The sequence below is a fragment of the Megalobrama amblycephala genome, linkage group LG10, assembly GCF_018812025.1.
Source record: "Megalobrama amblycephala isolate DHTTF-2021 linkage group LG10, ASM1881202v1, whole genome shotgun sequence".
NCBI lineage: Eukaryota > Metazoa > Chordata > Actinopteri > Cypriniformes > Xenocyprididae > Megalobrama > Megalobrama amblycephala.
This window is the reverse complement of record NC_063053.1, coordinates 23,066,613-23,078,720: the sequence shown is the minus strand read 5'-3', so window position 1 is coordinate 23,078,720 and position 12,108 is coordinate 23,066,613. Positions and strand designations below refer to the sequence as shown.

Here is a 12,108-nt window from a genome sequence, read left to right as displayed (position 1 = left end):
AGCGAATGTCTATCAGAATCAAAGCAGTTTACATTATAAGATTTTTCATTACTATTAGCTATTATGCATTTTCAACTTGTGCACCGAACTTTGAGCTAACGTTATAAATGAAACATGTCCTTTAAATGTGTGCTTTATAAAAGTGCATTATTATTATTATTCTACGTTATGTGCACCAAGCATTTGTCCTAGAAACATGTCAAATCTGGGATCTTTTGTGAGGTCTTTTTTCTGCAGTTCCTGTGTGCGTCTGAACGGGGCGGCCGTGATCCGGTCGGTCGCAGCGGGTCTGGTGTACTGCACGAGCTGCCGTAGAGTGTGTGTCACTCCCTCATCAGCGGCTCGCTGGAAACATGGCGTCAGTGCACACACGGGCGAGCCTCAACTCTGCAGACGGATAGAGAAATAAAGTGTGCACCTGGACTCATATCATAGACCAGTCTTTGCAAAGTGGACCTTTATTTTCCTGGACATGTTTTGATTCATGCACGGGTGAAAGGAGAGCTATCACGTCGATTCATACCCGGTTATGGAGCCTCCGGATGAGATCAGGTAAGAGAAGCGCATCAGAACCAGTGCATGCGTGTTTGAGTATGTGTGTTTGTATGCATATATGTGTGTGTGATCACGCAACTACACAGCCGGGATTCAGGACACGCCGCCAAATAGTGCGCCCATTGAGACCGTATTGGGAGCGACTAGAGCGCATGCGCGTCTCAGCTTCGAACAGCTAGTGAGGTGAAAGCGAGTCATTTCCGCGAATCGTTCGTTTCAAGAGAACTTATTCAGAAAAGGATTCAGTAGTCTTTTATGACACGCCGGCATTTTATATTTCATGTTTTAAAACGGGCCCTGTTTAATACGTTTTTAAAATAGATTTATTAATATATGTGTTTATTGCAATTTCATGTGTCACTCTTCAGCTTGTTGCTGCCATGATTAGCTAATCAAAAACTTGGCTTGAAAACTAGTAAAATGGTGTTCATTAAAACACAATTTTTTTTTGTATGTGCGTTGACAAAATGGTCATAGAAAAAAATTAAAATTGTTAACATTTCTGCTGAGAAACTTTTATTGCCCCATCAGTCAAATTCTCAGTTCACTCTCAATGCTTAAAGGGTTAGTTCACCCAAAAAAATAAATTTCTGTCATTAATTACTCACCTTCATGTCATTTCAAATCCGTAAGACCTTCGTTCATCTTCGGAACACGAATTAAGATATTTTGATTTCTATCCTCCATTGAAAGCAATGAAATTACCACATTCGAGGTCCAGAAAAGTAGTAAAAACTTTGTTAATATAGTCAAAGTGACTACAGTGTTCTGTGTCTGAACGCTGGCTCATTATTGGCCAGCTCCTGCGTCAGCATCACACACGTGTCGTGCTGCTCACGTGACCAGAGCTGGCCAATACTGAGCCTGCATTCAGACGGAAACACGAAGTTCTGCAATGTAAATAGTGTAGCAGAATGACAGGGAGAGACGAATTTGTTGAATAAAGTTCGTTATTTTTGTTTTGTTTTTGCCCACAAAAGGTATTCTCGTCACTTCATAAAATTGAAGGTTGAACCACTGCAGTCACATTGACTATATTAACGATGTTTTTACTACTTTTCTGGACCTTAAATGTGGTAATTTCGTTGCTTTCAATGGAGGATAAAAAACGTATCGGATTTCATCAAAATATCTTAATTTGTATTTCGAAGATGAACGAAGGTCTTACGGGTGTGGAACGACATTAGGGTGAGTAATTAATGACAGAATTATAATTTTTGGCCAAACTAACCCTTAAATGCATTTCATTACGAGTCATCTCGCTTATAGGGGTGCTTCTAATTTGTGCGTCCTCGTTTCCTTTCCTCGCGTCTCAGCTGTACCCTGTAGAATGTGAGGGAAGGATGTAAGGAAAGAAAATGAGGAAAGAGGAATCGAAGAAATTCTTATTTGTACATTGGATTATTCTTGATCGCTCGAGCATCACTTAAAGGGTTAGTTCACCCAAACAATGAAAATAATGCAATTTATTACTCACCCTCATGCCGTTCCACACCCATAAGACCTTCGTTCATCTTTGGAACACAAATTAAGATATTTTTGTTGAAATCCGATGGCTCAGTGAGGCCTGCATAGGGAGCAATGGACACTTCCTCTCTCAAGATCCATAAAGGTACTAAAAACATATTTAAATCAGTTCATGTTCGTTCAGTGGTTCAATATTAATATTATAAAGCGACGAGAATATTTTTGGTGCACCCAAAAAACAAAATAACGACTTATATAGTGATGGCCGATTTCAAAACACTGCTTCAGGAAGCATCAGAGCATAATTCGGAGTGTATCGAATCATGATTCACGTGTCAAACTGCCAAACTGCTGAAATCATGTGACTTTGGTGCTCCGAACCACTGATTCGACGCGCTGATTCATAACGCTCTGATGCTTCCTGAAGCAGTGTTTTGAAATTGGCCATCACTAAATAAGTCGTTATTTTGTTTCTTTGGCGCACCAAAAATATTCTCGTCACTTTATAATATTAATATTGAACCACTGTACTCGCATGAACCGATTTAAATATGTTTTTAGTACATCAATGGATCTTGAGAGAGGAAATGTTATTGCTCCCTATGCAGGCCTCACGGAGCCATCGGATTTCAACAAAAATATCTTAATTTGTGTTCCGAAGATGAACGAAGGTCTTACGGGTGTAGAACAGCATGAGGGTGAGTAATAAATGACAGAACTTTCATTTTTGGGTGAACTAACCCTTTAAAAACGAATCTGGCCTTATGTTGTTTGGTTATTTAAGAAATTCATAATAAATATAATAAAGCAAGATGCCCTTTTGTAAAATGTGGGATGTATAGTTTATTTAAACTGCAAAATAAAAGCATAAATTAAAATTATTGTGACCGATGTGAATCCGATACATGCGTCAGGTTTTTCGACAAGAAAGACTTCTGCACGTAGGATACACCTGTGCTCCTCTGGAAGCTTCCTTACTCCTCAAGGAAGCCTCAATTAGAGTATTAAGAAGCACCCATTATTTCTTGATACCTTACAAATCGGAACTGTTCAATTAATTAATGAGTTGACTTGAGAACCGATTCAGTCTAGTTCATATCGGTTTGGTGAGTGGTTCAACCAAATTCATTGAAAAGATCCGACTCACTAGAATGATTCATTCACCGCTGCAACTCTCTTCCTGCCACAAAGTGATCCCGCTTTGCAGCGCAACACGAAGCAGAATTTCACATTAAAGTTGCAAACTTTTTTCACAAGGATTGAAAATAGTTGCCTCAAAGCAAGCGTATGCATGATTACATCTGTTCCTGAGGGAAAAAAACTCAGCGTTAATGGAAACAAGCAGACCTGTGGGAAAGGTAAAGCGATTGTGCGTCTATATGCAAGATCATTGTACTCCGCTAGCGCGCGAGTTATGTACGGTATCCCTCTCTCTTTCACTTTCTGCAGTGTGTTTTCTAAAGTTTCGAGGCTGTGTACTCTTTTTTTTCAGTGCATTGTTGCATGGACAGATCACCGGTTATATCCGGTCTCGATCTCTGGGTGTGATTATACATTTTGAGATTGTCGGTTCAGTGTTCAAGTTTATTTGCATAATTCCTCGAGCGCAACTTGAGTTGCACAGTTCTCTAACAAACATCACGCACTACTAGTGAAGTTGGACGTTGATCCGATATCAGATATGAAGCAAGAATCGTGATTGAATATAATATATCCAGTCGGTACATCACGAGTCCTGTGAGTCAGATTGACACACACTCCCTTAGTGAGTTGGTGAAATGTTTGATTTGCTATTCCCAGAAATCACCCGTCTGGGCTCAACTGAGCAGAATTTCTTGGATTTGACGTGCAGCATCTGATTCTGGGAATGTAGTTTTTTTTTTTAAAGCATTATTTATTCACTGATGTTTGGGGTTCTTTTGAGACCTATGTGCACTGTACAGTTTGTTCTGGCATCTTATTTCCCCCATTTCTCTTGTTGGCCAGTGGCCACATGCCTTTTTTTCTTTTTCTTTTTTTTTTTGCAGTGGATTATTTGCTGTCATAAATGATGTGTTCAACCTCACTGTCCTCCAGCATTTGAGTCCTTCTGTTTAAGATCATGTTCAGAAAGTGTTGTTTGCCCACTTCCATGTGCACAAGGCTTTAGCTGATAAAGCCCAGTGGAATTTTTTGCTGGAGTGTTTTCATAGTTTTCTCTCATATGACCCCACGCAACGTCACCGAAAGTGTTTGCCCTGAACGCCCGGCGACAGCTTCTCAAGAATGCCTTGTTGTGTCTCTTTTCCTGCTCTCCCCGCCCTTCCTAGCAATTCTTTGTGATAAACTGCTTCTTTGGTAAGTGTTAAGGATAGAGATCATTTGTTTAGAATGCCAGATCAGAGATTTGTTGTGCATTTAAGTTCTTGTTTCCTGTGTGCAGTTCATGTGAACTGGGCCATTATGAGGTGAACTTTAAATGCATTAATAGGGTGAAATTAGTTAGCGTGGCTAGAATGTATATGTTGCCTCCTTAGTACGTGATGTATGTTATTCAGTAATGTCACTGATCACTCTGCAGTCACTAAACAAGCTATTCTTCAGTATGGTTGATGAACATGCAAAATTGATGTTTTTAATTTTTACGTGATTGTATAGCATGCTGTAAATCGTAGCCCTGTTCATTTATGACCACAAGCATGCCTCGATTCCAGGACGTGGTGCACTAAAAGAATGTTGACCTCACATCCTGGAGGCACCCATGGCTGGAAGTCATTAATTTATTTCTTTGCACAGTCCATGGTGCAATGCTTCAGATTGCTGTCAGTCCCACGTCTTTTCTGACTTTTGTAGAACTATCATTTAAGCCATTGTTACCAGGTAGATTCATTATATTTTTAAAGTAGATCTGCACGATTCTGGATAAATTGAGAATAGTGTAATTTACTAGAAGTTCTGACAAAATGATAATTTCTGCAGACTTTGAAAATATTTAATTATGTTTTAATGAATTATTCAATGACTTCACTTGTTTAATCAGTATGAGTGGGAATCGCAGGGTACCTCATGATACGATACGATCATGATACATGGCTCATGATAACAATAATATCACAATACAGCGATTCTGCGATAATCGATATATTGCAAGACAGTCCTATAATGATACATCGCGATATCTGTATAACTATGAAAACAAAATGCCAGTGAAAAGGTTAAGTGCAGGTTTTCTCTTTTTATTAAAGTCCAAACTGTTAGAAAGTTTTTCAGTCTGTAAATTAAATTTAACATTTTAAGTAAATGAAACATTTTATGCTTATACTTTTTAAAAGCTTAAACTTTTCTTTGCGTGTAAACTGACACATTTAGCCTAAGTTAACTGCTTGTCGACTTGTTTTATATAAACCTGGTATATTTAAAAATTACCAACCTCTTTTATTTAAATCTGGGAACATCCCAGTGTTTACCAGCTTCCTTAAAATAACCCTGGAAATAGTGTTGTCAAAGGTACCGACTTGAGTATTTTAAAATGTGACGATACCAGCATAGCCTAGCATTTTGAGCGCTGTTGAGCAGATTCTCACCCTCTGACGCTCTTCACTGAGCTCTTACAGATTCACACGGGAGCATTTAAAAGCAGGCGTCTATCAGCAGATCCCTAATATATTCGCCGATAGATGCCTGCTTTCAAACGCTCCCTTGTATGTCTGTGTAAGCGCTCGGTGAAGAACGTCTATGTTTGTCACATCAATGGTATAAAAGCCTAAGTGCGTCCAAACTTTGAACTTAAACGTGACTGGGGCATCTGTTATTTTACTCAAACTGCTGTCCGCCATCCTGTTAAAAACCTCTTTTTCTTAGACTAGTTAACTTATGTTCACGTTTACCTCTTTCATGTGTTGAGCACTCCATTGAAGTAGCGACGCTGGGAGCAGGGAAATCTGTTTAAAGCGGCTTATTTTATTATTTAAAATATCGATATTTGGCATTGATTCTCGTATCATACAGAGAAGGACAACGATATCCCTATCGATATTTTGTCCCACCCCTAATCATCACTGGATGAATCAGTGTATTTGAATGAATCTCTTGAATGATTCAAAGACAAATAATTTTAAGTCACTTGTCGTCACCTACTGGTGTAACATTGTCATTAATACAGTCTTTTTTTTAAGCATTAAGTTACTTTCAAAAAAGTTTAATAGACACATCCAATTCGTTGTCAAGTTCGCATTGTTGTTTAAATCGAGATCACAACTTTTTTTTAAGATTAATCGTGCAAGCTCTATTTTAAAGCGTAAAGTAAAACACCTTAAAAACACGCCATTGAGTGTAAAACATATGTTTTTGGTCTGTCCAATTTTTAATGTTCATGAGACTTTGAAGGACATGTTTTGTAAGATGGACCCAGAAAAACATTTACAGTTTTAAACACAAATACAATTAAAGAATCTTTTATAGTTATGTATTTGCAAAATAAGTTGAATTATTTATTGTATTGTTTGTATTATTTGAAAATCGAATCTTTATCTGCCATGAAATCACCGTAAAATCGAGTTATATAATCAAGGCATGCTTTCCACACTATTTTTTTTTTTCACAAACAAACACAAACATGGCTTTTATTCACGTTTCAAAATAACATGGCAATAAAAAAGCAGCATTTACCTGATTTAAGAAAATTTTTTGAAAGTATGCAAAATGGCAAGCAGTAATTTGATGCAATAATGCAAACAAATTGTTAAAGCAGATTCATGTAAATGGACAGCTGAATCATGAAAATAAATTGAACTGAGATGCTATTAAATATATGTATTTTTATCATTTTAATTTTGTTGGGCATTTGTGACAAGTTTGCATACTAGCCAAATAAAGTGAATTTAAAATAACAATATTCTAAATATAGTTTATAATATAGTTTTATTTCACTGCCAAAATAGTACTGGTTATTCATTAAATAAATCGGATATGCGATCAGCCCTATTAGTTCACACAGCTGTTCTCCGAAGCCAAATAGGATGAACTTGTGGTTTATATAACGCATGTTTTTGATATTTATTTCCTCTGTGCACCTTTTTTAGGTTGCAATGTTAGTATTTTTGGTTTGTATGTTGGCTGAGCACCTGTATCTCTTTGCCCAGCAGAGCTTCAGCCCACTGTGTCCTCTTTTTGACTGTGTCTTTGAGGAAGGAAGTGCCGAGATGTAACTCATATCATCCTAAAGCGATCACTTGTCTAGCTAAACTCCCAAAACAGTCTTTAGTTTCTCATGTAATGCCTTCCATTATGCTTTCAATTGTCCGGAGAGGGTGTGCACCAGGGGTGGAGGTTAGAATAGCGGCTTATGTTGAGTCCTCCATGCAGAGGTATTGACTAGACAAGGTTGGTGGTTTTTCATTGGTCCCTCATGCAACTCTCACTCCATTCTGGTACACATGCTCATGCCTTAATGTCACCCACCCACACATGCACACACACAGACATTCTCTCTCTCTCACTCACACACACACAAGTCATTCTGCCTTGCGGCCTCAAATGGTCATTATGTGGACACAGGAAATGATATTGTACAAATCTGTGGCATAGTGATGGGAAATAGAGCAAAGCTTGTTTTAAAATTAGAGGAAGTCTGCTTTAGCATTCCTGGAACTCACTTTTCATAATGTGACTTTGCGCTATTATTCATTCATTCATCCACTGCCAACGTCAGTCGCTCCATGCATAAGTTGTATAGGCTGCAATTATAGCAATGAATCATATATTTAATTCGTGCCTATAGAGATCTTATTTAAGAGGCCAACATTTAACTTAACAAGCAACATTACTTTTAACTAGTTTGAGTCATGCAATTATCGTAAATGTGAAGACATTTTGTTTTCTTGCAGATGTATTCTTAGCATGGAAGTGGACATAAGTTGTGATAAGGAGGATGAAAATCAATAAGACCGAAACCTCAAAGTGCTGCACTTGTGCTGCTTTTACAATAAGGAAAATGTGCAGGAATGGATGAGTCTTTCTGGATCTTGATAGGCTTGATAATACAGTTTAGTAATGGCCTGAGTGCATCACTGTTGACTGCACAGTACAACAACATAATTCTGGCTGCTAGGTCGGTAAAAACCAGTTTTACATTTACACATTTGTAGACGTTTATCCAAGTGTATTCGATTTACGTGTATGAATATTCACAAAATAACTGTTTTTGAAATGTTAGAAGAAATCTCTAATGTAATTTCTGCACCAAACAAAGCTGCAAGTAAGGTTGATTGTCACAAACTTCCATCAATAGTTGATCCAATGTTGTCTTCTCATTCGGGCTGTTCAAACAAAAGGCCTGCGATTTAATTTGGTGCTGCTAGTGATGCAGAAATTACCCAGATCACTTTTAACTTTGTTTGTAGATTCAAAACCCGCATATGCAAAAACCCAAACCAGAACCATTACACTTGTTCCTAGATTGTACCTTCATGTCTATGAGGAAATATTGAATGTCAGTTCCATGAAATCATGAGCTCAGAGAAACACACTCAAGGGAACATCACAGGCCAGTGGAGTTGTTTACTAACAACATTCTGGATATTTTATTTCTAGTGCTTGTTGGGAAAGGTCATATGGATGCATGTTTGGTGCCTGAGTTGCAAATAAGTTTTTTATAAAAAAAAAAAATCTTTTTCTTCTTAGTAAGTTTTATTTTTTATTTTATTAAATTGATACTCTTATTCAGCAAAGACATGTTAATTTGATTAAGAGTGACAGTAAATACAATGTTATAAAACATTTTCAAACAAAGCTGTTCTTTTGAACTTTAGTCACCAAAGAATCCTGAAAAACAGATTTGAAGTCACGGTTTTGATGAAAATATTAAAGGATTAGTCCACTTTTAAATACACTTTTCCTGATAAATTTACTCACCCCCATGTCATCCAAGATGTTCATGTCTTTCTTTCGTCAGTCGAAAAGAAATGAAGGTTTTTGAGGAAAACACTCCAGGATTTTTCTCCTTACAGTGGATTTCAATGGCTACCAACAGATTGAAGGTCAAAATTACAGTTTCAGTGCAGCAGCTTCAAGGGCTTTAAACGATACCAGATGAGTAATAAGGGTCTTATCTAGCGAATCGATCGGTCATTTTTGAAAAAAATACAACTGTTTATGCTTTATAAACAAAATATCGCCTTGAACGTACTTTCCGCTTCCGCATTCTTCATAACGCCTACGCTGAATGTTCTACGCCTTCCCTATTCTACTTACACAATGAACGCGGCGCCAGTTTCGTTTTTTTCCGTAACTTGAATAGGGAAGGCGTAGGACATTCAGCGTAAGTGTTATGAAGAATGCGGAAGCGGAAAGTACGTTCAAGGCGATATTTTGTTTATAAAGCATAAACGGTTGTATTTTTTTCGAAAATGACCGATCGATTCGCTAGATAAGACCCTTATTACTCGTCTGGTATCTTTTAAAGCCCTTGAAGCTGCACTGAAACTGTAATTTTGACCTTTAACCATTGAAATCCACTGTAAGGAGAATAATCCTGGAATGTTTTCCTCAAAAACCTTCTTTCATCAGTCGAAAAGAAATGAAAGACATGAACATCTTGGATGACATGGGGGTGAGTAAATTTATCAGGAAAAGTGTATTTAAAAGTGGACTAATCCTTTAAGCAGCACAACTGTGTTCTGTGCAAAATCAGCATAATATTTTAAATTGTAATAATATTTCACAATATTAATATTTATTGTGAAATTAATTTTGATTTTTAATTAAATAAATGCCTTGGTGAGCATAAAACATAAAATCTTACTGACCCCAAACCTCTGAACATTTAAGTGCTCACATTATAAGAATATACCATTGAGTACATATGTTGTGACTGAGCACATAAGTTATTTCCATAAAAAATCATAATTCATTACTTTAATGTAGCACTTCTTTGTGAACAGTGAGTGCATAGACCAGAATAATAATTTATAAATAATTTATCGTTTTGATTGATTACTTGTTGCAACCCTTGTTGGTACCAAAAATAAATGGATGGATGATTCGTCTTCGGTTACCTGTGTGTCAGCGGAAACCTATAGTGTCCAATCAGGACTTCATTGTGTCTTGCACTGCCATCAAATCAAGAAGCTCAGCAGGGATGTTGTCTGGCTGTTAGAGAAGAATGTGTGTGTGTGTGTGTGTGTGTGTGTGTGTGTATGTGTGCACATGCCAGCGGTAGCAAAGAATTGCTCACAAGGCATCATGTCAGAGGTAGTTTCTGGCGTGACTTTACTACTTGTTCCGTGTTATTGGAAACATGGTGTTCCTTTATGTTTTGATCTGTGAACATCCTTTAACAAATTGTTCTATTTATTTCCATTCTCTTCTTTTTTATTACATGTTCATGTTTCCTCTGTAAATTTGTTGGATTTTTATTTTTTCATGGGGAAAATAGCATTTTTCTTCCTTATCAGCTTATTGATTTTCTTCCAGAGTGAATCTTACAAAAACCGTCAAGAAATGTCCAGGTCATATTTTTACCCAAAATCAAAAAGAAAATAAAGCCCATTTTTAAGGCAATTTATGAATTAAGGTGATTTTAGTAAAAATAATTATGTATAAACGGGATGATTTGTTACAGTATTTACAATTTTAAAATAACTTTTTTCTATTTTAATATATTTTAAAATGTATTTTATTCCTGTGATGGCAAAGCTGAGTTTTCAGCAGCATTACTCCAGTCTTCAGTGTCACATGATCCTTCAGAAATCATTCTAATATATTGATTTAGTGCTCAAGAAACTTCTTAATATTATCAATTTTGAAAGCGTTGTTTTCAACTTGGCTTAATATTTTCATGGAAATAGTGATACATTTTTTTTTTTTTACATCATTTACTGTCACTTTTGATCAATTTAATGCATCCTTGCTTGAATAAAAGGATCTCTTTTAAAAAAAAAAAAAAAAAAAAAAAAACCTGACCCCAAACATTTGAACATTTCTGTATATATTTTTTTCTGTTGATTTTGGAGAGAGAATTTGGCTTTTTAACATTGCAAATTCAACTGTCAAGTTCATAGAAAAAAATTTATACACTTCCTTTTGCACATTTTCACTTCATGGGTCCCGGGACCTTTTTTTCTTTTTCTTTTTTTTCTCCAGGTCCAAAGAGTTGTTATACCTTAGTGGATCTTAGTGGGCTCGTAACAGGGCCTGGGACAATGTTCCTGATTAACGCATCTGAAAACAGTATTGCTGTCGAAAGTAAATATGAATAATTTCAGCAATATCAACTATTCCTGTGACCGGCTGCGACCAGCCATTAGATGCTGAGACAGTTCAGTCCACGTGCCGCTTGCACACAATGAAGCGCTGCAGGCTGCAACAATGACTCCAGTGGCGGGTGGGGTCAGAGTTCACTGCCCTCTCTTGACTGCAGCGAGGCAGATGTGGTCAGCTCTGTTTATGGCTCTCGTCAAAGGCTGTAACATTCCTCTGCTGTATAGTTTGTTCCTAATAACCTTGGATGAGCTATTCAGTGGACCTGAGCTCCATATGCAGTCATAAATCAACAACTTGTGTTGCTTTTGTGCATTGTGGGGTTGCACTCGGCACTGCCGCGGTGTTCCTGCGGGTTGGATGCCTCTCAATACGGTGATAGCACAGAGGCGGAATTCTCTAGACCTTTCCACTCTAGAGCTCAAGCACCGTTCAATGAAGATACGTCATGACAACCAAACAAACAGCCGGAGCCTGGGTGATTTCACCATTTCCTGTGTCATTCCTGAAGGGTTTGGTCACAGTTAGACTCTGCCCAGGGCTGCACCTTCAAACACAAACATTCTGTCACTCTCCCAGCAAGCTTTTCAGAGTTTTACTAAGCTGTTTGAGCCTAAATTTTGCACAAAAACACCCTGCAATGCATGCAACTAGTTTGATTTCTGTACATGCAATGGTTTACAGTAATTGCAGGTCAACATGAACTCATCTCTGCAAGTGCTGTGAGTTTGGGTCACTTTAAAACGTGCATTTGGGAACGCGATATCTTCCCAAACTTGCATGGAGAAGCAATTTGAAACCGGCTGTTGTCAAGAAAAGATAGGGTTTAAGGACGACTTGCGGTTTTCC

The 12,108-nt window shown here is 37.4% G+C and overlaps 1 protein-coding gene across 3 annotated transcripts in view; it reads left to right on the top strand.

The window, feature by feature from the left end:
• The first annotated feature begins 230 nt into the window (after window positions 1-230).
• The window catches only part of map3k4 (mitogen-activated protein kinase kinase kinase 4), a 39,573-nt gene continuing 27,695 nt past the window's right edge, over window positions 231-12,108 (top strand). For 2 of the 3 annotated variants that reach the window (XM_048205476.1, XM_048205475.1), the window contains exon 1: window positions 231-552. In XM_048205476.1, coding sequence (XP_048061433.1) covers window positions 530-552 — 23 coding nt within the window. In that variant the 5' untranslated portion in view covers window positions 231-529. Of the gene's footprint in view, window positions 553-3,182; window positions 3,381-12,108 lie in introns of those variants that run through there. The other variant, XM_048205477.1, reaches the window with a different exon arrangement.